The sequence below is a fragment of the Lutra lutra genome, chromosome 1 (assembly GCF_902655055.1).
Source record: "Lutra lutra chromosome 1, mLutLut1.2, whole genome shotgun sequence".
In the NCBI taxonomy this organism is placed as follows: domain Eukaryota; kingdom Metazoa; phylum Chordata; class Mammalia; order Carnivora; family Mustelidae; genus Lutra; species Lutra lutra.
Window position 1 is genome coordinate 96103957 of NC_062278.1, and position 26758 is coordinate 96130714.

A 26758-nucleotide genomic window follows, 5' to 3' on the forward strand; every position below is an offset into this window, starting at 1 on the left:
GAGGGTTTGAGGAGATATAAAAATGCCCAGCTTAATCACTGATTGAATGTACTTTATAAAATATACAGCTGAGGAAACCAGGCTGTGCTCAGTTTAAAAGCAAACTAAAATAGAGCTCAGAAGACTGAACTAGCAAGGAATTAGCATATGTTTATAATAGATATTAATATTAACAAGCTATATGACTAGATAGATATTATAATAGATATTATAGAATAGATATTATAATAGATATTAATATTAAAAAGCTATATGACTGGTAAAAATCTTTTCAGTATTTAATCTTACAAGAATTATTTGGTCATCAAGCAAAGGAACTAACTTTTTTTTTTTCTGAGTCCCAGAAGATTTGGTAAGCCTACCAAAAACAAAAGTTTTTCTTTATGAACATATCTTAATATACTCAATAAACCATTCCACATGAAAAGACAGAAAAAAATAAAATTTTAAACAAAATAAAAATTCTAATAAAGAAAAGGCTAAGTGGGAGAAAATAGAAAATTTATCAATTTTAACATGGACCTTATTACCACTAGCCAAAGCTCCTTTATTATGAGGTCTGTGGGTAAGAAAATGCAAACATAATCATATTCAAATATGTAAATGAGCTGCAGCTTCAGGTTTCCAGTCACATGCTTAATGAAACAATAACATGATACATTGGAACTGCTTCCATTTCAGGAGAACCTCATTATAAAGAATAGAGCTCGAACATTATAATGTACTTGCTCTTTGTTGTAGTAAAATAAGCTAGACTTTTTGGTTCATTTAATTATAGAATCTTACTATCAAAAATAGATGCTCTAACTTAAAAAAAAATACTTTCTTTGGTAATTTTTATGACATTTCTGAGAAGAGCCCATAAAAGCTCTCTAAAAAAATAAAACAATTCTTTAAGACATGGATATAAAATTCTCAAAGAATCATCAATTAAAAACACACAACTTTCTTCCTGTTTCTGTTCTTGTCAAAAAAGCAGGTTATCTTCACACAGTCTCTGTAGCTCCAAGGAATTCCATTTCCACAGCAGCTTTTGGCACTTTAGCTGAGCTACTCTTCTTTCGGAATTCTGCTGCAATTTCCTCAAAGGACTTTCCTTTGGTTTCTGGGACTTTGAAATATGTAAACAGAGTAAAGACCAGGACCACTCCAGCAAAGAGGAAAAACACATAAGGTCCACAGAATTTCTGCATAGAGAACAAACGGAGTTCCAATTAGCAGCTGTTCTACTCCATCTCTACTCAGCAAATTTGCACAATAATAGACTGCTTACCGCAATGTATTGGAAACACAGAGCTACAATGAAATTGCATGTCCAGTTGCTAAATGCAGCTATTGCTAAAGCAGCAGGCCGTGGTCCTTGACTGAAGAACTCTGCCACCATGAACCAAGGGATGGGGCCAGGCCCAATCTCGAAGAAACTGACGAAGAGGAAAATGGCTACCATGCTCACATAACTCATCCAAGCCAGCTTATCCTGAGGAAAAAACAAAACGAAAATAGAAGTGGAGTTGGAATTATTGGCTGCTGCTTCTTTTAGCTAAGTGGGCTCACTGAGTTCAGAAGTGACATAGCTCTGTTCTTGATATGTTTATGTGCAAATAACTACAAATTATTCTTGTTTGAGACAAGTTTATTCAAGTCTGAGTTATGCTTTTAAATGTTTTGAACTCTGTTAGAGGAAATCCTCTGGATTAGGATTTTATATGATTCTCAGTCTTTTCCTGTGATAGAAGCAAGGCAAGAATCTAATGACCTTTCTCCTATTCTTACCAAGATTGCTAGACAGGATGCATTACTTTCCATGAAGTAGTGGACGAAGATGCTGGGTTGGCAAAGGCCTGGTACTTGCCCTAGGTCACATAGGTAGCCAAATGACAGAGCCAGTGTTAGAACCTGAGCAGGGCTGACCCCAGAGACTATGCTCTGACCATTTTGCAACACTGCCTCTCTTGGCAACAAGTGCAGTTTACTTTGTGAAAATTAAGTCTTTAAACCCCAAAAGCTAGTTCCCCTTTTCTTTGCATTTCTCCCTTGTATTCTGTGCTGTTCCTCTGGGATTATGTCATAAGTCAAACTCATTGTTTTTTAAGATTTTATTTATTTATTTGTCAGAGAGACAGAGCATGTGCACAGACGGGGAGCAGCAGGCAGAGGGAGAAGCAGGCTCCCCACTGAGCAAGGAGCTCAAGGGACTCGAACCCAGGACCCGGGATCATGACCTGAGCTGAAGGCAGATGCACAACCAACTGAGCCTCCCAGGTGTCCCTCAAATGTTTTCACTTACAGAGCCTGGAGAACAGTAGGGCTATCATGTGGTAACCAAATACCTCAGTGCAAAAATCTACACTTACCAGTAGTATAAGTCCCACAGACATGAAGATGGCACAGACAAACATCCCACTCATTCCTATTAGAAACAGAGAGCGTCGCCCTGCCTTCTCCACAAGGAATACCTGGAAAAGTTTTAAAAACATACTGACTTAAATAGTTTTTACTGCCAAAGAGGTCATTTTAATTTATACAGCTGGAAGGAGGCAGTTCTATAAGCCTATTTTACAGATGTGGAACTGAGTTGGTGACTCTTGCCTCAGATGGCAGAACTGGTCTCAGTGATAATTAAAAGATACCTGCTTCATTTAGTCACAGTCATTTGAACACGCCATTCTGGAGAAAGAACCATAACCTTACTATCACTCTACAATTATTACTTGAGAACAATATTAGAGCCTGTACATCTCAGGTATCTTTCAGTAGATTTCTTATACACTTAAAATGGCTCTACATAAAAAAGGACATTAATTTATCTTTTGATAATTATCCTATTATAAGTACAACGTTTTGTGCACTGCAGAAAACCTACACCTGAAATGGTGTAACTGTTGGGTTGTCAATCATTCTCATCCAACTTTCTAATTGCTAATACAGTCAAATTACAACCACTCACCTGGCAACTTACAGAATTTATCACTTTACCAAATAGATCTGCATTTTTCTGGTGTGTCTAAACAGTATTTGGTGCTGGAAGTGAATTATCCATTTGAAAAGATAAGACTTTAAAGCAAAAGCTTTAAGTGCTTTCTTATCCTAATTTAGGAGATATGTCATCGATGCCTTTGGGTCTGTGGACCTTTGCATTAATGGTTAACATTTATGACTAGCCAAGACCAATATTTGTTAAATAGACTCTTCTTGCTTGATCCTTGGGATACTGCCAGGATTGGTGAATCACACACAGAAATTATCTGTCATAATTTCTCACTTCAATGAGTAAATTGGCTTGGCTCATAAATCTATCAGTAAATCAAGAGCAATCTAATACCCTTGAGCTTTGGCTCTGAGAATATCTGAAACATTTGCTTTCCCCTATAATGAAAGCCCCTTTCATTTCAGAGACAATACATATTCGGTTTCAGATCACTTCAGGATGATGAACAAACAGCCCACACTTACTGTTGAGAAGGTAGTATGAAAAACACCTCTTGCCCAAGTTCATAACATTTTTCTATATAATTTCTAAGTATGACTTTCAAAGTTGACTTGATGACACCATGTCAAGCTATCAAGAAAATAGAAGCATTTCTTCAGGAATGAGGGATTTTACTGTTTCCTCTGTTTCTGAATAATTTTTACTAATAGGATAATAAATTCTAAACTCACTCCTTGAGGGTGGAGATGTCTGCCTGACCAGAACCCTTGTCTTTGCCCAAGACATATGTATCACACAGATTCTGGATGCCACTGCTTCTTCTCTAGACCCATCTGTGTCCCTGTTCCCTCCATGTTTCTTCCTGTTTTGTTTTCCCTCAAGTTTACAGGCCCTCTTCTACTGGCCCATTAGTGTGGAAGAAAATATGGAATGTGGAAACATAATTCAGCATGGAGTTAGGAAAGTCTTTCTTTTCCCAAATACTCATTCAAAATAAAAATTGATTATGTCCCTTCCAGGTTGGTGAAATCTTATCATTGCATATTCCTATTTGTGTGTCTTTATTGGAAAGGCTACACAGAATTCAATAACATTGGTAATTTAGGGGAGAGGAATTGGGTGACCGAAGGACTATCCTTTTTGTACTTTTAGATCCTTAAAACAACTTTTCAAAAATAAATGTAATTAAAAATTTTAAATGTTATCTATAGCCCTGGAGGGTTAGACAGATGATTAGAGCTGATTTTTAAAATGTCACTCATCTGTTCAAAAACTTTCATAGAATAAAAGGATAAACTCTAAAAGGGCATATTTAAAATAATCAAGAAACTTTTTGAAACAACTTCTCCTACTCCAGCTGGGATGGGGGTAGGGGGCCAAAAATGAAATTCTGTAGTAGGTCCCTTTATAGGCATTTGGTTTACCCAATTTTGACAACTTGTTGTTTTACATACCAAATCCTGTTACATATAAAATATTTTAAGCATAATCTCCATATTAGAAAAATATGTTGAAGGAGGATTTGTAAAGAATATATCTCAGGGGACAAAGGAATGTGAGTAGATTACATCCCAGTAGTAGGCCTTCATTGATTTTGAGTGGCCTTTTGGCTTGAACAGGCATTATCTCTAAAGCGTGCCTACAGAACTCCTGGTGTTCCCTTGTTATCTGTTCTCCCTCCTCTTTCCAAGGTCCAGCACTGTTTAATGTAGTCTGGACAAATCTGCTTTTTGATCTAGGTAGCTAGGCTGTAATTTATTGACCACCCTAAGGTAATAGTTAAAAGTCCATCTGCAGAGAATGAAAAACAAGTGACTAAAGTGTATTGAATATAACATGGTGACCAACATTGGAAAGCACAAGCTTTTTGGATATCCTGCATTCTAAGATAAAAGTAAGCCCAATATCCTCATTTTTAGAGTGAATTACATGAGTTGGGAAGTTTTAGGGGTTTTTTGTTGTTTGTTTCTATTCTTAGATTGTTAATCTATTCTTAGATTATTTATGTTAAATATTATTGTCAAGATACTGAATCATTCATTGTATAAGGTATTTGGCCTTGAGAAGACTATATGACCTTTCTTCTTGTCAGAAAAAAAATAACATTTAAAAAGTAATAACATTTCAAGTTATACCACTTTCACTCCATCTGTTATAATATCACACACATTTTTATGCATCACCAGAAGTTATGGCTTTGTGAGCTATCTGGACGCTCTCTCCATTAACCTAATATCATAAGAATTTGCTGAGTCTGTTTAACCATGTTACAGGCATAGATATGTTACAGAGGGCCTTAATTTTTTAAAGCGTTTTTACCAAGACATCAGGATAAAAAAGAATTTCAACCATGGAAAGAGAGGAACCTAGGTAGAAGACCCAATATCGATAGAAATTGACACATCACCTGATCCCAACAGATGTAAGTACAGAGCAAAGGAAAAGGAATCCAGCTATTTACACAAGGAAGAAGTCCTCTGTGCCCCAAGTCAGTTATTAATTCACAAATGAGTGACTAAATGGCATCCCAGCAAATGGGGACAAGCAGTGATCCATCTGTTCAGCTATGCTTAGTAGTTTATTTGCATATAGGACTCTTCCCGTGACCCACTTGGTTCTATACACCCAATACACAAGAGCGATAAATCGCTGGTTGCTTTTAGATCACAAGGTACCTCCCTCTGCCATTTCTGAACTGAGGAAAAAGTGCATTTATCTGGGGTATAAACTCACAGAGAGAGCAGTGAAAACCATGTTGATGGCACCAACTCCAATGGTTGCATAAACAGGTTGGCTGATTCCAGCTGTCTGAAAAATGCTGGTTGAGTAGTAAAAGATCTGTAAAGTAATAATAATTTAGCTTTAATCAAGAACCCTAGCACTGATAGCTTGAAAGCAAGAAATATTTTAAGTTGTTTATTTTTAGTAGTTTCTATGGAACCATGGTCCCTAAAACACCCTAAACATTTCATCTGTCCTTTCCTTCCAGGCAGTGAGAAACCACTATCAACCTTTAGTGTTCGAAACTTCTGATTCCTTGAAGTTCTCCTTAAATTTAGCTGAAAACTCTGAATTTGCATTATCTTGATATATATTTTTTAATTTTTAAACTCTTGTTAAGGTGTAAAATACATACAAAAAAGTACACACAACATAAGTATACAAATTAATTTTCACAAACTGAACACACCTGTGCAAATAACAGATCAAGAAATAAATCATTCCCAGTCTTCCAGAACCCCCCAGAATATATCCCTATTTTTCCAAGGAAGCTCTTCGACTTCTAACATCATGACAAATTTTGCCTAGTTTTGTACTTGCTATAAATGGAACCACACAGTGTGAATTATTTGCTATCTAGTTTCAACATTACCTTTGTGAGAATTATCCATATAGTTGTGTGTATTTGTACACTGTTCATTATCATTGCTTAATATTTTTTTATTAATAACACTATTTATTATCCAATCTACTACTGATGGGTATTTAGGTAGTTGTCATTTGGATGAATATGAAGGGTGCTGTTATGAACACTCTAGTACAATCCTTGTGGTGAAATATGTACACATTTGCATCTAGGAATAGAATTACTAGACCATAGTGTATTTATATGCTCAGCTTTGAAAGATACTGATGAATGGTTTTCCAGAAAAGTTGTGTCAATTGACACTCTTACCAATGTGTATAGGAATTCTGGTTGTTATTGCTTTTAATCCAAAATTTTTCACTAATCTCAGTGGACATGGGGAAATCCTCAAATCTCTCTAATAGCCTTTATTATTAATTGTGTTTTTACATTTATAATGTTTTTTTAAAGATTTTATTTATTTATTTGACAGATCACAAGTAGGCAGAGAGAGAGGAGGAAGCAGGCTCCCCACTGACCAGAGAGCCCAATGTGGGCCTCGATCCGAGAACCCTGGGATCATGACCTGAGCTGAAGGCAGAGTCTTAACCCACTGAGCCACCCAGGCGCCCTATAATGGTCTTTTTAAGGCCATTCTGTCATTCTCTCTCATTCTTTCCCCATTTAACATGTCCTGTGCTGGCACCTCTTCTTGCAGATAGGGCTAATAGAGAAGGACTGTACAGACTGTGCTCAGTGAAGAGTAGCTTATAGCACACTGCACACTATCCCACACTTTTAGGCTGCCCAACAGCCTCAGTTCAACATTTCCTGGATGCCTCTAAGTCAGGAACTGCGATAGGAGCTAAAGCAGGGAGGTTCAGAATGACTAAGTATTGTTCTTTTGGATACACAGGCAGAGCTGGAAAAAGGATACAAATTTGGTCTCCAAACCCTGAAGTTACATAGAGTGTTAGATTAAGAGGGATATCAAGGACCCATTAAAGGAGGATAGAGATGACAGGAGAGAGTATTCAGTTTGTAGAGTGAGGTTCAGGTCTCCTTTTGTTTCGACAGGTAAGAATTACTTTCTTTACCTCTCCCAAGGCTCTGCCCATCCACAAGTCACCCCCTTGTGGATCTGTGATTAGCTTGTAGTAGAGGAAGCCAAAACCATATTTTTAACAGCAGTAAAAGAGGGTAAGTGATTTTTTAAATCTAGTATTTTTTTTTAGCAAATGTTTACTTTTTTTCTTCTAATAGCTAATTGCCAGTAGAACAGTTTTAGTCTGTGTAATGCAATGATTACAGTTCAAAACCTAAAAGCTAGTGAAAACATACATTCAGTATGGTTTTTAATCATGTCTTATCTATTGCCCTTACTCCAGTCATGCCAGTTCACACTATTATTTCTTTTGTATGCTGGCTCTCCAAATAGAGAGAAAGTTTCTTGCATGGCAGGAAACTTCTTTGCACCTAACTATTTGGTGTTATTTATTTATTTATTTATTTATTTATTTTCAAGTAGGCTTCACATCCAGTGCAGGGCTCAACACAGAACTCAATCCAGAACCCACAGTCCCAAGATCAAGATCATGAGTCTGATGCTCAACCAACTGAGCCATCTAGGCGCCCTGGTATACTTCATTTACATAGGTAAAACAGGGTAGGTGCCTGGGTGGCTCAGTAGGTTAAGTGTCTGCCTTCAGCTCAGGTCATGATCCCAGGCTCCTGGGATTGAGCCCCACGTCAGGCTCCCTGCTCAGCGGGAAGCCTGCTTGTCCCTCTCCCTCTGCACCCCCATGCTCTCTCTCTCTCAAATAAATAAATAAAATCTTAAAAAAATAATAATGATACATAGATGAAGGGAACTATGGACGAAATCCTAAATTTGCTACTCAACTCTAGAAGTCCCCTGTAATTTAGGGTGTTTTGGGGGGGCATAATTATTCTCATTTTCCCTCTTTTGAATTAATTATGATTTTTGCTTATTACCTTCCATCTTAATAGACACACAGTACCATTGATTATTGACATTTTTTAAAAATTCTAATCCAATTTTAGAAAGCAGATGCAGCAAAACAAAGAAAATTAATGCTCAATATGTTTTTTGTAGTAAAACATGATGTGAACACTTTTAAATGCCTTTTAGCTATTTAATTTATGCCCCTTTCTTCCCCTATTTTAGGGAGTTAGAAAGTATTTTTAAACTTACCCCATTGATTCCAGAAAATTGCTGAGCCACGTGTAGCATCAGTGCTACTAGAATAGGCTGTCGGTAGCTAGAATTGGTGAAGAGCTGAATTATGGAGACTTTCTGTTCACTGGATGCTTCTTCTTTTTCTTTTTTCATCTCAGTGATGTCTTTGGTGACATCAACACCTCCTCTGAGTCTTTTCAAGCCTGCCCACAAATTGATCAGGTCGACACAACTCAGGTCAAAACAAAAGTAAATTTATTTTTATTATGTTAATGAAAGAGCTGTAGTTCAGCATAGCCCTTTCTATTGCTTTACAGCAGGAGTGTTGGCAATTCTTTTGTAGAATTAGATCCTGTTTTTAAATTTTGAGAAAAACATTTGACTTATATCTAGTGACAAAGAAAACTCTGATCTTTGTTATCATAGAAGAATGATGCGTGTAAAAGTCTTTTAGAAGCCTCTGGTTGAGTCCAATACCCTGCATGTAGGTTTCCCATTTGGGCTCAAGTGTTTATGGGTTTGAAATGGCATGTGTGAGTCATATTGAAGTGATCTTGCACATTCTTTTTACATGTAATCATTGACTTCATTTAGAAAGTGCTCATACCAACTTGACCAGTAAACATTCATGCACACTGTTTTTCATTAGCTGATAGTTCCAAAACAATAGGAAGAAAAAAGAACATCCACAGACTTACTTTTCTTTGCTTTGACTTCTTCATCCAACTTGATGTAAAGGTACCTGGGACTTTCTGGACAGAAGAAGAGCAGCAGAGACTGGATGATGGCTCGCACAGCAGACAAACCAAGAAGGATATGCCATCGCTCATGATTGCCCAGGATAAAGTTGAGGCCAACAATCTGAAAAGGCAGGGAGGAAGCATGGCAACTGCACAACACTTTAGGTCTGCCTTCTGTACCCGTTTGTTGAAAGTTATTTAATAGTGAAACCATTTGTTGAAAGTTATTTAATAGTAATCCCTGACAACTTTGACTCAAATATGCCCAAAGTAGAAACTATTACTAGTGTGACTTACTTCACTAAATTCAGGACTATGTGTTTTACAAAGAGTTCACCGAGGTTTATTTTCATTAACTTATATGGGTCATTTAGGATAGGAAACAACCAAACTTTTAAGAACACATTTGAAACCTAAAGCAACAACAAAAATCATGTGTAACTTTAGACCCTAAAAATTTCTTCTTCGATTACCCAGAAAAATAAAATGGGATTACATAAGATAGAATAGTTATTTTAGTGAGAACCAGATTTATCATCCTTACTGCAGTGGCTTACCCTCTGGATAATCCTAGGTTAGGGGTTCTGAGGACTCTGAGTCCTTGGGATAGAAGAGAAGGATAGAGCCAGCTGAACAAAAAACTGCTATGGTAATCATATACATATTAATTGTCTAGGTAAGGTGCCCAGAACAAAGGAAATCCAAGCAGTCAAAAATGTGAAGTTTCCTATTCTTTGAAATCTGAACAGAATAATTTAATTCTAGACTAGCTCCTGGAGTTCAAGACCTGGCATGTTGGGTCATCTCTATTGCCAAACCTACCACAGATCCAAGGGGAGAAGTGAGGAGTGGAGCAGTAATAATTTAGCTTTGAGCTAAAAAGCCTAAGTCTCTATAGCATCCCCATTCCCAATGGTGGAAGTAGTTTTTTCCACTGTGTCGATCTATCAGTGAGGGAGAAGCTGGATAAAATAGAGGATGGGTGAAGTAGGGAATAGGAGTTTTTACCTGACTAATAAGAATGCCCGTGACAATGGCCAGCTGGTGAAGTGTGCCAAGAGCACCCCTGAGTGTGGTTGGAGCAATTTCACCAATGTACATTGGAACCAAGCCTGAAATTAGTCCTGCATAAAACATGAACATAAATGTGAAAGTGCAGCCAGGACTACTTCAATAACAATAATTTGGTTCAAGTATAGCCAGTATCCTGACTAAAAGGACCTTTCAGAGTCTGTTGGAAGGAAGACCCCTTGTCCCCAGTCATAGACACAGTTTATGCAAAGAATATTTGTTGATAAGACTTGATTGAAGTTGTAGCTAGATATAGGAATAGAAAGAAATGGTTAGTCATGGATTTGGCATTTATTCATAGCATTGCCTTATTTAGTTAAAACCATGTTAAAATCGACTCTCTACATCATAATGCCTCAGATTGTCTTCAGAAAAGAGACTAAAGAATGCTTTAATAATATTCTTGGTCTAAATTCATGGTATTAAAGGAAATTAGAACATATCTAAGCCTATCTCTTTACTTGATAGAGATGAGAAACAGTTTATCCAAGATCATAGTACAATAGAGCTTTAGCATGAGAACTACAAGCCCTGAGTCTCCACAGTGTGGAAGTGCCTCAAGATCACTGTTAAAGTGGTGAGGGAGGTGTGGACAGGTGAAGAGGTTAAGGAATTCAGGGCTCTTCCTTCAATTACTCCAACCAGAGCAACCCAGCTTCTTTATTCTCTCCTAACAATGGGCTTCAGAAAAGACTTTGGTGCTTAAAGGAATACCAAAAAATTGAAAAGCCCAATGCAATTTTGCCTTCTATAGCTTTCTTAAGCACAGATGTAATCAGTCATGTTGGAAATAGTGGAGTATCCAGCCATTTGCTGAGTGCATGAAAAGGTCAGACACTGTGGACAAGCAAGGTTGAATGCAATGTTTAGCATTTTCTTAAGAATTTAAAAATAAGACTTATCAGAGTCTTCCTCTTAGACAGTTTGTCTATAAAATGGAAATGTATGGTTTTTGTGTAAAAGATGAATGTGGGAACTGTTTCAGTATGTTTTTAATGCTTTAAAATGTTCTTAATAGCTCACATGAACAGTTGCATGATTGATATAGCATCTGAATTTTGGCTGCCATTTATATGTGCCTCTAATGTGTGGTCTGTTGATCTTAAATAAGAAAAAACACATTTATTTGTCCCTTTTTCAGGCTGTACTCTCTGTGTAGTACCTCCTATTGTATCTCAAGAACATAATAATGTAGATAAGATCACAGGTCTGAGTTTACACAAATTTAAAGTCAAAATGTATTTCCTATAATTTTTAGCAATTTTAATGCTCAGAACAGAACCAGGCATAATTTTAAAAGATTGTTGGGGAGTATGGATTACTTGGCTATGCTAGCGATAGGTTGCTCCTCAATGTTTATAACATTTCTTTTCAATTTTCTAAAAAATATTTGTCATTTTTTTTTTCATACTGTATTTTTTAAAATGGAGAGAGAAGAAAGAAGAATCATGATTTGGACCTCCTTGATAGTATTATTCATTGCATTTTACAAAAGATCCAGTTAATATATCTAAACCCAGGCAGAGACAGTGTCAGAATTAATTCATTCTGAGTCTAAGTCCCTCCACGTGTTGGTTGCCTCTTCACCTTAATAAAGCTATCCTCACTCTCAGCTATTTGTATTAACATTGAAAATAATGAGACTTTTAATTAACTTATTAACTTGTGGTCCTTTAGAATTTTGTTTAGAATTTTGTTTCAAGGGATCATTGAAGACACATGAAGCTACGGTCTTTTCTCTTTGCAAGTAAAAACTATAAACATTTTATACATCGTTTGTGCTCTTGTACTCTCCCCCAGCCCTAGTGGATGTTAGTGCTTTGAAAGACAGTTCTGTGATTTGGGACAGTGGGTTAAACCTTGGCTCCAAACCATCAGAATCAGGGCGTCACTGGCACTGAGAATCTAAAGATTTGGCTATTTTAGAGATTAGGTGATCCTTCCTTCGCTCAGACCTCTGCTGATTAAATTTGCTTCTGAAAGTTTGAAACTTCCAAAAGTTTGAAAAGCTATTTCTAAGAACTAGTGATTCCAGATACTCAGATGTTAGGTTCACAAGGAAGGGGAGCATCCTTTGTCCATTAGAACTCCTCTACCAGCTGCTCCTGCCTGACTCCCTCTCCCTGAGGTCACCGCCACTGTAATGCTTCACCCAGCCACATCTGGGATCCATCCACTAAGGGAAGGAGAGACAGAGACGGAGGTGGCCAAGTAGGCCACACGAGCCGAGCTGGAGGTTCTGGGTGTAGCAGTGTGCCGCTGTCTTCAGCACAGCCGGAGCAATAGCAACAGCTAGCTTTTCTCCGCAGCTTCCTGGAGGCAGATTCTGTGCTGAACGTTTTCCATGCATTCTCGCAAGGGCCCTACATCGTAGATACAATCTCCTTCATTTAACAGAGAAGGAAGCTATGAATTAAATAACTTACCTGTGATTATGCCACTAGAAATTGCCAGGAGCGAGAAGATAGTTTCACAACTCCCACTTACTGGTCGCAAACCTCCCTGACTCAGGACTTCAATTTTATCCTATTGCCTTTCCCTTTTGTGATGCCATCTCTGGCTCAAAAACTTCCCTGCGTGTTACCAATCTGCCTTTAAAATAATTTCCAGACGTGTGTGTGTGCGTGTGTGCATGCGTGCATGACTTACCACAGTAGAGTCCTGATATGCTTCTTCCTGAAATTATAAGAATGTGAGATGGTCCCAGTTTTGAAAACCCCATCAGGAGAGCTCCAACTAATGAGAGAATGTTTGCTACCAACATGGCTTTGATTCTGAAAGTTTAAAAAGCAAGGATTACAAATTCAGCATCAAAACTTGATAAAATTATTTGCTCTCAGAGTATGCGAAGATATTTACTTAAGAGCAGTTATTTTAATTTTGCTGAGAAAGTTAGCTGGGGAACTTTAAACCATAATTGCTAGTTTGACTTATCTGTGGACTAAAGCTTTACCAGTAAATAATGTTTATAATGAGAAAATCCGGATTTCATGCATGTGATCTCCACATTTTAATAGAGATGATTCAACTGTACTGATGACTGTTTTGATTTGAGATAACCCTTCTGAAACTTTTTCAAACAGTTAACTAATTAAGTTTTCTACAAGTTGATTGTTTTAAGTGATAATTGCCTGGTGATAGCTACATTCAACACTGTAGTTGCAACCTATGACATCCTCTTTCTTTCCCCTCTTTCTTCCTTCTCTTCTCTTTTCATTTCTCTTATTTTCATCTTCCCTCCTTCTATCTTCCTCCCTTCCTTCCTTTCCTTGCCTTCCTCCCTCCTTCTCTTTCTTTCTTTCTTTCTTAATGACACAGGATTTTAGCTGATGTAGATGATGTAAAGAGCTTCCAAAGTTAAATTTCTTTTAATATGAATTGTTTGGAAGTAAATTAAAATATTCTTTTACTTTAAGCCTTATCAAAGAGAGTTAAAATTATTCTTATTTTAACATTGTGTGTCATATTTCCAGAACCTATAAATTAATGTCAGCCAACATAAAATATGTAATAAAGCTGACAGTAGCAACAAAAACATCATTTTCAAAATTAATCATGTGAAAATTAACAATATTTGCAGATATCTGATACTTTTATTCCTATTCAATGGGAAAGTAGGGCACAAAAACCTTCTTTAAAATTCAATAGATGAAAGAAAAAATGAAACAAGATGGGATCAGGAGGGAGACAAACCATAAGAGACTCTTAATCTCACAAAACAAACTGAGGGTTGCTGGGGGGTGGGGAGTAGGGATAGGGTGGTGGGTTATGGACATTGGGAAGGGTATGTGCTATGGTGAGTGCCATGAAATGTGTAAGCCTGATGATTCACAGACCTGTACCCCTGGGGCAAATAATACATTATATGTTAATAAAAAATAATTTTAAAAGTTTAATATATGTTAATAAAAAATAACTTTAAAAGTTTAATGATGATGATAAGGCCAATAAAAGAATTTGAATGGACAGGTGTAGAAGTATTTGTGCCACAAAGAAGTGTAAGGATCTTTTAATATTCTGTGTCAATGTTTCAAACTTAAACTTAATATATCTAAACCCAGGCAGAGACAGTGTCAGAATTAATTCATTCTGAGTCTAAGTCCCAAATGCCAAATTCTAATTTGAAAATGAAAAATGATGTCTGAGAAATGGAGTGATTTGGTGAAGCAAACAATGGATTCCTTGGTTAAAAATTTCACTCTTGGCTCTGCCATTGAGTTCCTGAGTTAACATTTGTGTAGTGGTTTCTTAATATGTTTTTTTTTTTTTTTTTTTTTTAGTTTTTTAAAGATCTATTTATTTGAGAAAGAGAGAGAGGGAGCACAAGCAGGGGGAGGGGCAAAGGGAGAGGGAGAATATCTCCAGCAGACTCCTCATTGAACACAAAGCCTGATGGGCGGTGGGGTGGGGAGGGTTTGCTGGGTCTCAGGACCCTGAGATCATGACCAAGCCAAAATCAAGAGTCAGACACCCAACTGACAGCCATCCAGGCACCCCACTATGTTTTGAAACTAACAAATTTAGAGAATCCAATCATTTTCTGTAGAAATACACACCAAACTCACTTTTGCTATAAATGACTCCATGATTTAAGCAGACTAGGGAAACTGCTTGCTCCATTATTTGTGCTAAAACCTAATTCATAAGGTCATGAATCGAAAAAAAAAACCCCAAAAAACCTCTAAAGCTATTCCACAAAACGGAAGATGAAACAAAGTCTTAGAAACCCCAAATACTCAAGTTCCCATGTTTATGCCTATTTATGAAACTTGCCTACCTTCCAAGCTGATCTCCTAGCCACCCACCAAAGAATGATGCAATCATTCCACCAACGGCAAAGCTAGACACAGACAAGGACCAGAGCATGGTGATGAGGCTGGTAGATGCTGTAGTCTCTTCCTCTGCCAAAGGTGTTGGTATTGAATCCCCTAGGTATGGAACTGTGGTTATTTCCTTTGTACTATTGATAGTATAGTTGTTAATAGCTTTTCGGTCATCCAGTGGAATACCCAAAATGTATCCATAATGGGATATTATTACCTGAGGAAATAAAATAAAAATAGCTCCAACATTTCAAATATTCTGTACACCTTTTTTTCCCTTTAGAATGTTTGTTAGCTGTTTAAAAGGGTCATCCCAATTATGTATGTTTTATACACAAAATCATGGACAGATTTACTTATAGTTGACAATATTCTGTAAAACAGAGGTTGCAAATTCCAGTGCCCACAGGAACTAGGCAGGAACAAGTAAGTGAAGGAGAACCTTGATAACTAGAAGACTGAACTACTGTCTCTACTATTGAGAATATAAAAGAAAGTGGGCAAGATTATAGCACTGGAGAGCATTTGCCCCACCTAAAGAAGGAAGCTGCAAATATGAGACTAGTATTGCATGACCTCTAATTTTTAAAAAAAAGAAGCCAGAAATCTGGGTTTTTATGTAAAATTCTTCCAAGTTTTAAATGCAGGCAGTTATTCAAATTGAAAATATTCTGCAGACAGAAAGGTACATTTTCACACCAGTGTTACCTCTGCACAGCAAGGTTTAAATTGATTTATGTAAATATTCTAATAGAAGCATATGGCTATAAGAAAAAAGATTACTAAAGACAAGATGAAGCCAAAAATAAAGTTAGTATACCAAATATAAGCATTAGGTGCTACATCCTTGCTAGAAATATGCTTCAAATTTACCAATAAACTTCCAGCAGCCAGCACAAGTAGGGGAAATCAATCACATATATTGATGAATTTCAAAGTTAAAAACAACTCAGTGACCCCTGCGGAGGGATTGATACTGAAGGAGTTTCTTCCTCTGTGTCGTCACAGATTTCGGTATGTAATAGAATGAACATTCAAAACTAAGTTTCACAGAGCCATAGTTTATCCCATGTTTCAGTAGAGGCAAAGGTCCTACCAAGTATAATTGAGTAAAGTCACAGCCTTTGGGCTTCTTTCCTTGTCCTTCCTCTTAGTGCTGATTTGGTCGCTATTCAGTGGCATGAGAGGACCTCTGAGAAGGACCCGGAATGTAGCTGCTCTAGGCTGCCAATCAGGGCGAAGCCTTATGTGGTAAAATCAGCTGAGTGAGGAAAGGGAATTGATATCCTCTTATGATAAAAGAAGTCTGACCAAGACATTTGCCTCATTAGCAGACCACTCTACATGGATAGTATGTACAGAAAAAAAGCTATAAAGAAATATCTGAAATGTTCCCAGCTGTTTGTTCTGTGCGGTAGAATAAGTATAGGTGATTTGTTCCAAATACTTTCTATAACAAGTATGTGTAGTTTTCACAATCATAAAAAGGTGTGATTTTAAAATAACCCTAAAATAGTGCCACGTGTCATCCCCCTAGCAAACACAAATGAAGCTGAACAACTATTCTTCTAGAATGATGTTTAAGGGGCTTGTTAAACACAGAAAGAGGGGCTCTAGAAAGGGCATCAAGCCTCCTGCCAGTGGGAGAATCCCTATTTTCAAGTCTGGCTTGACTAATTTTCCTTCTCTTTCCCTGGAGAAGATGTTTAAATAGGATGTGAAAAGGTCTACCAAAAAAGAGGCTCTACTAATTCTAAATTACGGTGAAGCTGAACCAAATTTCAAGAAGGCTGCTAAATTGGCACATGTTGTCATCACCCACAAAAAAAAAGCTGTGACCCCCCAGCATTGTTATCGAACTCTCTCAACCTTGGAAAGACCACCACACTCGTGATAATATGTGGCATCCAGAGCCCAAGGAGCAACACTTTCAGGTGATAGACTGGTCAATACACATTTTCCTTGGAGTCCAACAGTTTAAGGGAAGCAGATGAAATATGATATATTCATAGAGGGCACCCAACAAATGCTTGTACCTTCATTTTATACCGCTCCTCCACCCCCAGGGCTTCTCTCCTCTCTCTCTCTCTCTTTCCTCACTAAACACTGTATTGAACACCTCCTTTATGCTAATCACTGTGCTTGGCGCTGGTGACAGGAAGGGGAAGAAGACATCTATCCTGCCCTAAATGACCTGACAGCCTTAGAGCAAAGGGAATGAAGTCTTGGTTCCCCCACTTACAGGCTGTGGGAGCTGAGAAAAATAACATCCTTCTCCTGTTTATTCATTGGGTACCAGAGTAGGGATGCACAAAATAAATGAGACAAAGGACAGAAATTATGCAATATTTTTAAAAACACCCATCCAAATAGTTACCGTGGAGAAATCCAAATTTTGTTGGACATTTTGACTATTACTTAGCAGTTATATATTATTTTACTTTGAACCAGCTAGGAGAGACAGAATTAGGGGGAAGGATAGGAACTTTTTTAGTGTTAGGGCTCCTGAAGTCTTTCATCTGGCTTACAATTGGGATAAGGTTTTTGGAGGTTAGACTAGGGAGAACATGTGTTAAAGCACCCGATGCACAGTGAGCTGGTGCCCAGTAAAAGTTTGTGCATAAAATGAAATATATCCTTCTATTGCCTCCTCCTATTCCCCAGCATTTTTCATTCATGTTTTTACTCATATATGGCTGGGAGCTCTGAATAAAGTCTGCAATAAGTTCTTAAGTTTTTCAAAACAACATCTGTAGGCACGTGGTATTCGGGCTGGAGTTTTCTGTGAGCTCAGCAACAGCAGAGTCAGAGATCAAGAATCGGTTATTGCCCTTTCTTTTTTTGTGAGGGTTATTGAAGAGTCAAGGCCAAGTTATCAGCTTTGAAACCAAGCACATGGTGCCTGACAAATACTGGGACTGCCCTAGATTTCCCACGTGGGTACACTTTACCTCTGTGTCTGAGGAACACAGATCCTTCAGTCACTGACAGAAATTGCCAAAAAAGAGATTTGAATTGAACACGTTTCACTTGCCTCTTGAGGTGCATTGATCACACCAATGTCATATCCAAACTGGAAGGAACCCAGTACAGCAGTGAAGACAGTGAAAACCAAGGTCCCGGTGATCTGTAGGGAATGAAACACAGGGCTGGGAAACACAAGGCAATTTCCATTACCTACCGTCCTGTCAGTCTGCAGCTTGGACTTCTGGCAGGCTCCACAGGCTGGTTCTTGCTCCTTGGTACTCATTCACAGTGTGCCCTATGCTCCCAACAGGAGTCATTCATACAGGAATGTGAGAGGCATTCATCAAAGGCCCTACATAAAGCTGAGAAAAGTTTGGGGCAATTTTTCCTAAGAGAGGAACCAAACATCCTTTTCTATATATATATATATATATATATATATATATATATGATTAAAAATCAGAACTGAAGACTAGAATTGCCACCGACCAAAGGAAACCACTGTGATAAAACCAGTCAATTTATATCATTTGGAGAGATAAAAAGATACCAGTAACAAAGACCTAGGTGTCCTGGGCATTGCTATGGTACAAAAACACCTCAAATCTCATAGAAGAGGCATCAGCCAGGCTTTATCATGACCACATCAATATCCTGGTGAGGATAATTTCTAAGATTTGCAGCTAGTTGAACCTAGAGTTATGGATTGAAGGATGTTATTTTTCTCTCCAACTTCATGTAGCTACAAAACTCAGTGTAGAAAGGGATAGAACATTCATTCCCTTCAACTCAGAATTACATGTCTAACCATCTTATAGAAATCATATCATCCATATGGAATCTCATATCAGGATATTTGATGCAGCATTGTGTGTGTGTGTGTGTGTGTGTGTGTGTGTGTGTGATAGCAAAAATTGTAGAAAGAACCAAAATGTCATTCAATGGAAAATGCCCAGATAGATTCAAATACATCATGATACATACAACATGTTATGTTGCAGCTAAAAAGAGCAATGCAATCATTTTGTACTGACTTATTAAGTGACAAAGGAAGCTGTGTAATCTTATTACTTTTTAAAGAAGGCTTAAACCTGAGTATTCTTTGATTTGTGCAGGTTGCATGTAAGTCAGAATATTTTCTTGAAAAAATAACAAAAAGATGACCATTGAGGAGGAATATGAGACTAAAGAATGGGGATAAATGGGTATTTTTTTCTTTTATTTATATTGTCAGACATTTTATAAAGAAATTATTTCTTGCATAATTACATATTTAAATTTAAATAAATAACATGGGATATTGTAGAAACTTCATTGAATAAATGAATGAGTCATACCAACATGAATTCTAGTTCTCACTCTGATGTTTAGGGAGTATGTGACCCAGACCACTTTTCCTATAGGATCTTCAGTTTTTCTCTAAGTAGGGGGGAATGATTGTAAATCCCTACTCCAGCAGGAAAAGTAGGTTATTAACCAAGTCCCCTCATTCCCTAATAAAGCTAGAGATCAGAAATTTCACATCATCAACAAATCACAGAACCAGCCTGAGACCCTTGAAGTTACAGAATCTAGGGGTTCTAAAACCAGATCCTCATTAGAGAGCTCATTACAGGTGTAGCTTCCTGGGATTCACCCCAGACCTATGACTGGATTGGAATCTCTGCGGTGAGAATTGGGAATCTGTAGGTTTATTCTATCTTTTTCCAGTAATTCAGAATTAATTTCAGGTGGCACGAAAAGGTAGGCTTTTCTTCCCAGCACCTTTCTTCCTGAAAGGACTTAAAACTTTTTCCAAAGATATGATATTATATTATCCTAAAAGAAGCATATATATCATATATCCTGAAAGAAGCATATATATTTCATATAATATACATTATATATTGAGATATGTCATTATGCATATACATAATAAAATAATTACAAATAAATTCAAAGTATGTTAACTATAAAATGTACCTGTGCGTACACACACACACACACACACACACAAAATATGCTACATGGTATGGGATTACCAGAGATTTTGAATTATCCTTTAATGTGTAACTAGATATCTAATACCTAGGGCCTCAGGCATCCACAGCTAAATGTGTTCCATTTCCTTGGTGGTTTCTCCTCAAGTCCTTTTTCCCCTTGAGCTGTTTCCAAGGACAGGCAATTTTATCCTTTCATTTTATTTGTAGGAAGTAACCATTAGCAGCAGTGAAGGGACCAGGAAGCATTGGTAAGACTTCCACCCACTTCCCTGTTAGTCTCCATCACTACAGTCTAGACAATCTGATATAAGGTGCAATGCAAACACAACTTCAAGGCATAATACTGAATATTTCTGCCTACTGTTTGACTATTCATTGCTCTATGTGATCATCTCTTTTAACTGTATCAGTTTTCTCTTGCAGCTATAACATATGACACAAGTTTGTTATCTCACAGTTCTTGTAGGTGAAAAGTCTGATACAAGTCTCACCACACTAAAATTGAGATGTTGGCAGGCTGTGTTCCATTCTGAAGGCTGTTGGGGAAAATTTGCATTGATGGTACAATTCTGTTCCTCATGGCTGGAGTGTTTTTGTGCTGGCTGTAAAGTGAGGGCCATTCCCAGCTTTAGAGGCCACCACATTCCTTGGATAGTGGTACCCTTTCTTCATCTTCATAGCCAGAAATGGGCAGGTCCGTTCCTCACATTGTGTCTTGCTAATCCTGACTACAGCTGGAAAAGTTCTTCCCTTTGAAGAATTTATGGTATTAGATTTGGCCTATCTGGGTAATCCAGGTTAATCTTCCCATCTCAAGGTCCATAATCTTAATGACATTTGTAAAGTCCCTTTTGCCTTTTAAAGTAACATATTTACACATTCTGAAGACCAGGTAATGGACACTTCTCATGACAGCATCATCAGTATCCCTATTTTATAGATAACTAAACTAGATTTTGGTCTCACAGCCAGTAACTTGTACAATAATGATTTAGATCCAGGAGATATGCTTTTAATTAATCGGTTATTTTGCATTTCTCAATGGTCAGAAATAGACATTCAAAAGTCAAGCACATCTAAAAATCTAGGATCATAATCTTTCTAAATAAAAAAAATCTAAGAGAGCACATATTCATAGAATTTGCCAAGTGTAATGCTGAAACCAAATCACCAACACCCACCAGTTTCAAGTGCATTTTGCTACTACCCACCACACAAATCCCTTGTTCCTCATCTACCCACAGAAAACGTTTGTGATGTTTCTGTACAAAAATACAAAAAGGAAAAATCTACTCAACAGCTCATCTGTAGCTCAGTTGAAGAAGATCGTCATGGCCTTCCCACTACCAAGCCATGATATACTTACCCGGTTTCATCCCTGCATCTCCTTTTCTTCCTGTAGCAGAATGTCCAAGCACTTGGTGTCTTAGTGACTCCCCTTCCCACTCCATCCCTTGGCTTCTGCTCTCTGCTGGCTCTCTCCTCCTGCCCCCACCAGACAATCATATAGTTCTTTCCTTCCTTATTTTAACAATCCACCTAGTCACCATGCCAATGGTGAGCAGGGGTGCTATGGAAATGGAAGTTAGGGGTGAAGGTGGTGGCCATAGCAGAGTTGGTTCCCCCATAAGCTTCATTGGCCCTCCCCTGCCTCTCCAGATACACACACTAAGTCACAGCAGTGTTAGCTGCTCCTACATTACTTTGATAAAAATGAAATTTAATTTTCAAAGACTGAAGTTCTTTGGAGCTCCTTTCTCATTAATTTCTAATCAAGTTGTTCTAAGTCATTACTGTAGCAATTCTGGGGCTGCCCCTAAGACCAAGTTCTCATATTATAGGAATAATGAAAAAAAGGAACTATGAAGGAAATAGAGTTTTTAAATGTTTAGAAATCTTAGAGTTCTTGTCCTATGGTCTTCCTGGCTTCTTTTTCAGAGTTGGCTTTGGTCTTGCCATCCTGGGGCAGGGAGGGGGCTGCAGTTTCCCCACTTTAATTTCTAAGATAGAAATTTTACCCTAGTTGATCAGGTAAGGAACAATGTTATCAATTTTAAGAAGGTTACTTGAATTCTGAACTGAAGTGATAATCCCAAATATAGAAGTCTCTGAAACTTTGTATCTTTCCTTCTTCCCTCTCTCCTTCCTCCTTCCTTCCTTCCTTCCTTCTTTCCTTCCTTCCTTCCTTCCATCTTCCTTCCTCCCTCTCTCACTCTCTTTCTCTCTTTCTTTCTGTTTTATTTCAGGTTTATTTTCCCTCTCTGAACCTTACCTTAAACTGGCTCTTTGCTTTCCATCTTTTCTTTTTCTGTCATGAAGGGAAAGAGATAACATTTATAGTCAATCTTCTATGTGTCTTGGTACTAGGCTTGCACAGAAAAGTTTTGTTTCTGAGAGGAGAAATTTCTGAAGACTGCTAAGTCTGAATGAGCCCATCAGTTCTGCTCATTAATTTAATGTCTAAGAAGTTGACTCAAGGTTATGTACATGGGAGCTGATGAAAACAGTGAGAACTTAAGATCTTACTTTGTCCAGGCTCTGGGTTCTAAATGGTTTGCTTGTTCTTTCAACAACTCTCTAAGTAGTAGTTACTGTTATCATGTCAAATATGGAAAAATCAGTACACAAAGGGTAAGGAACTTGTCCAAAGCCACAAACCTAACAAAGTGGCTGAAGATCTTCAAGCTTTGTCTCTCACCTCTTCATAGGCTACCAGATATAAAGCCTGACTCTTAGCAAGACCACCTTTGCTTAGAGCTTAACAATTTTAAGTTAGAGAAACTAGGTTCCACATCTAATGAAAGACATGCCACAGGATAAATGTGGGAGTACACAGATTGGGCAAGTGGGTTGTTAATGCATGGGATTATAGTAAAGATTAAATAAGATACACGGTGTGGTCTTCCTATAATGAAAGGGCTAACAAACAATTGCATCTTTAATCACATTAGCATATCATTTATCTCTCTTGTCAACCAACTACCTGTCAGCTTTTCATACCTCACCAATAATCTTCACAACAATACTACAAAGTAAAAGAAATTATCCCCATTTTGCAGGTGAGGAAACCAGGGCTTATAGAAGATGGAGTGATATGCTCAATACCATACAGCTAGTAGGTAACAGATATTCTAGCGTTTGAACCCATAGCCAGTGTTCTTAAAATTCCCATTTCTAATCAAAAAGCAGATTTTCAGGAGCTACAGACTAAGTAGGGAAGAGAAGCTGATGTCTTTCCTCTAAACTCCATAGCTCCAAATGCCAACCTAAAGGTGATCTTGCACCCAACTTTGGGAGCACCCAACTTTGGGAGACTGCAGGGGCCTCTCAAGCCATAGAAATTTCATGCTGAAAGGGACCTTAGAGAACAGAGGATTCTAGTCTAATTTCTTCATTTTTCACTTGAAGAAACTGAATTTAGATCCTTTGTCTGAGTTATACCGTGCATTATTGGACATATTCAGTGTGAGAACTCAGGTCACTTAACCCTCAGTTCCATGCTTACCCCACTTCTTTCAAAGTCTGGGCAGATTTACAGAGCTGAAACATCGTGCTTTACATCAATTCTCATTATTTCTGGCTTCCATTGTTAGGCAGGTCCTTGGTTCTCAAGAAAAGTCCTACAACAATTTCTAAAGGGAATTTAGTGGTAGTTCAAAACGAAGCTTGAGCATTCACAGTGTATCAGACACTGTGGTAAGCACATTACCTTCCCTTTTGCAATATCTTATATACTTTAGTTATTTGAACACTACCTTAATGATTTTCATCAAATCTATATACTATCTGTATAGTTACTAACTTAATATTTGTGTTTGTATCATCTTTAAAATGCTAACTACATTAGCTTTATCCTCGGCTATAATAGGAAATCTTGAAGTCCTAGTTATTTTTAAAATACATCATATAAATACTTAACTATTAACATTAAAATGTTTGTCAGCTGTGTCTCTCCAATATTAGCTCATTTGTATATTCCCAGACTATAAAGAACTATTAGACTCCCTGCATTGCTTATCTTATATCCTCTTATATCCCCAGATGTTCTTGTTTTGTCACAATATAGAAAACCCAAGCTCAGTTAAACTTTGGTCTCACAATAGTTAAGTAGCACCGGCATACTCGAAATCCAAACCTGGCAAAGCACAAAGTCTGTTGTCCTAGCCTTGTCACTTACTCACTTGAAATGCTCGGCAGAGTAAGTTACAACAGATCAGAACTTCAGATATCCTACTCCAAACAGGGCCACAGATTTACCTACTCGTGTGATTGTGTGAAGGGGTGGGCGTGTTTGATTAGGGAAAACTTAAAAGGGAACGACAGCCCTATGACCTTTTCATTTTTAAGTTTTTATTTTGGAAAGTATCATATCTGCAGAGAAGCTGAAAAAGTAGGGCAATGAACACTTCATAACTTGTGTTCGGGAATGGTTGACATTTACATCTGGTTAACTTTCACTGTGTATGTGTGGGAATGCACAGGTATGTATGTAGTGTGGTTGGAATTATTTGAAAATCAGTTGCAGATATTAGTGTCACTTCATTCCTAAATACTTGAGCACATACTCACTAAGAATGAAGACATTCTCCCACATAATTGCAATACCATCATCACATCCAAGAATGTAATAGCTATACTAATATTATCTAATGTAACAGCCCATTTTAAAAATTTCCCAACTGTCCCCATATTGTCCCTTACACTGTTTTCTTCTTTCCTGATCTGAGATCACTTTTTGCACTTAGCTGTTAGTTCTTAGTCTCCTTTTATCTAGAACAGTCCTATCTCTTGTTTTTCATTCATTGTCATTTTTAAAAATTTCAGACCGATTTTCATAATTAGTTAGATTCAGGTTAATCTACCCTTTTTTTGCACATTTCTTCAGTAATATGGTTATGCAGAATTTTCTTCAGAGAAAGTTATACAGATTGTTCAGAAAACAGAGTAAATATCCTTAAAATTCTGAATAGATATATAAAATCCTGAATATGATATATATTTTAGCAGCTGAATGAACTATCAGTTGGCCAAGAGAAGTAGCTTCAACCTGTGGTCGCTATACCCAACATCCCCCAAATCCTCCTATGGTCACCATTGAACAAATCCCCCTGTTCATTTCCTCAGGCCAATTTAAAATGAACATAATGCTGCTTTACCTTATCTTCTGTCATTTTATCGGTTGAGAGTCCTCCTCTTAATTCCAAGTCCTGGGGTGAGTGTGGCCCATGCAACTGGCCAGCACCTGCCTTTCTCCGGCTTTCTACTAGTTATACATTAGAGGAGGAGGAGCAAGGCAAGGAAGCAGGCTGGCCATTACCTTTAAAGTCCAAATCTAATTTCAGCAGAGGCTGAATGTTGAGGAGAATCTAATCAATAAATGTTTTGCCTTAGTGACTTGTGGCTTCAATGCTTGCACACCAGCAAAAGAAAATGGGAGCAGGTCCCTCAGGTGTTAAGTCACAACCCAGAGACGGTCACACTACTTTAACACATGTTGAGTATGGCAGAAACCAGGGACAGGTGAAAAAAGAAAATCTTTGTGGCCTTTTGTAGAAGATGAGATGCTGGTTGACATTTCATGTTGTGGGGGTGACAAAGACAGGGACATGGGAGAAGCGCTGCACTCTTGTCTGCAGAGAACCAGTACTGTGGTGTTTTTGCTGTAGATCTGGGCTGCATGGCCAGAGGCCATTGTAGGCTTGAGTGGTTTACCCAAATGAGCTTTGGAGAGCCATGAACTTGGGTTTGAATCTCAAAATTTTGCTGGTGGTATTACCTTAAACAATTGGCTCCCAGTGACTTTTCTGTGCCTTAGTTTTTTTCACTGAATAAAATGAAAATAACAGAACACACTTCATTTTGCTATATGGATTAAATATGATAGGGAAGTGGTTAGCCTAGTGCATAATAAGTGCCCAGCAAAATGTTGGTTGTTATTGTTTTTGCTATTATTATTATTGGTTTAGTGTATGTTGAGAGGTGCTTGTTGGAGTGTAGAGTTCTCAAATGTATCTGCTCATTTGGCTTAAGTCTGTGCCTTTCTTGTTCTTCTTCTTCTTCTTCTTTTTTTAAGATTTATTTATTTTTTAAGAGAGAGCAAGCGAGAGAGAGCCCGAGCTGGGGGGAGGGCAGAGAGCAAGGGACAAGCAGACTTTCAACTGAGCAGGGAGCCCGATGTGGGGATGTGTAAGTGGATCCCAGGATTCTGGGATCATGACCTGAGCCAAAGGCAGAGGCTTAACCGACTAAGCCACTCCGGGCACCCCAAGTCTGTACCCTTCTGTGTCTCCTCTATAATGTTCAGTCCCTGTGGGAGCCCAGACAGTATCAAAATTTGTTGAGCTTGAACTGTGTTTGGTGACTATTATCACTGGTTCCCCTGAGGCTTAGGTGGAACCAGTTCCCAGCAGAGGAGATACTTAACAGACAGCCCCCCAAACCAGGGATGTTACGAAGAAGCAGACAGTGACAAAAAGTGAAGAGGTTTTTTGTTTTTGTTTTTGTGACAAAAAGTGAAGAGGTTTTTTGTTTTTGTTTTTATGACAAAGTGAAGAGGTGAAGGAGACTCTGATTTCATGTGTCTTTTATTTCCCCACGGCCCTTTCATTTCTATTACCTCCGTGGAGCAACCCAGCTGAGTAAATAATTCAGCTCAAACCACAAACTTGAGCCCAGCACAGTCCCAGGCTCTGAGATACAT

At 37.9% G+C, this 26758-nt stretch overlaps 1 protein-coding gene and 1 long non-coding RNA gene across 3 annotated transcripts in view; one reads left to right on the forward strand and one right to left on the reverse strand.

Annotated features, from left to right (window-relative positions):
• Positions 1-334: 334 nt before the first annotated feature.
• On the reverse strand, positions 335-25377 carry SLC2A2 (solute carrier family 2 member 2). Of its 2 annotated transcripts, none has more exons than XM_047730533.1 (11): positions 25215-25377; positions 18144-18236; positions 15064-15326; positions 12936-13060; positions 10224-10339; positions 9174-9336; positions 8491-8678; positions 5663-5767; positions 2355-2456; positions 1274-1477; positions 335-1187 (listed from the first exon to the last, which is right to left on the reverse strand). In XM_047730533.1, the coding sequence occupies exons 1-11, from the start codon at positions 25227-25229 to the stop codon at positions 987-989; spliced, it is 1575 nt and encodes a 524-aa protein (XP_047586489.1). In that variant the 5' UTR covers positions 25230-25377; the 3' UTR covers positions 335-986. The 2 variants fall into 2 exon arrangements, with proteins under 2 accessions (XP_047586489.1, XP_047586481.1); XM_047730525.1 differs by lacking the exon at positions 25215-25377 and adding an exon at positions 21425-21898 and having other exon boundaries at positions 18144-18258.
• The window catches only part of LOC125100372 (uncharacterized), a 45741-nt gene continuing 28215 nt past the window's right edge, over positions 9233-26758 (forward strand). Inside the window, exon 1 of the long non-coding RNA XR_007127521.1 lies at positions 9233-9380. This is a non-coding gene — a long non-coding RNA (uncharacterized LOC125100372). The remainder of the gene's footprint in view (positions 9381-26758) is intronic.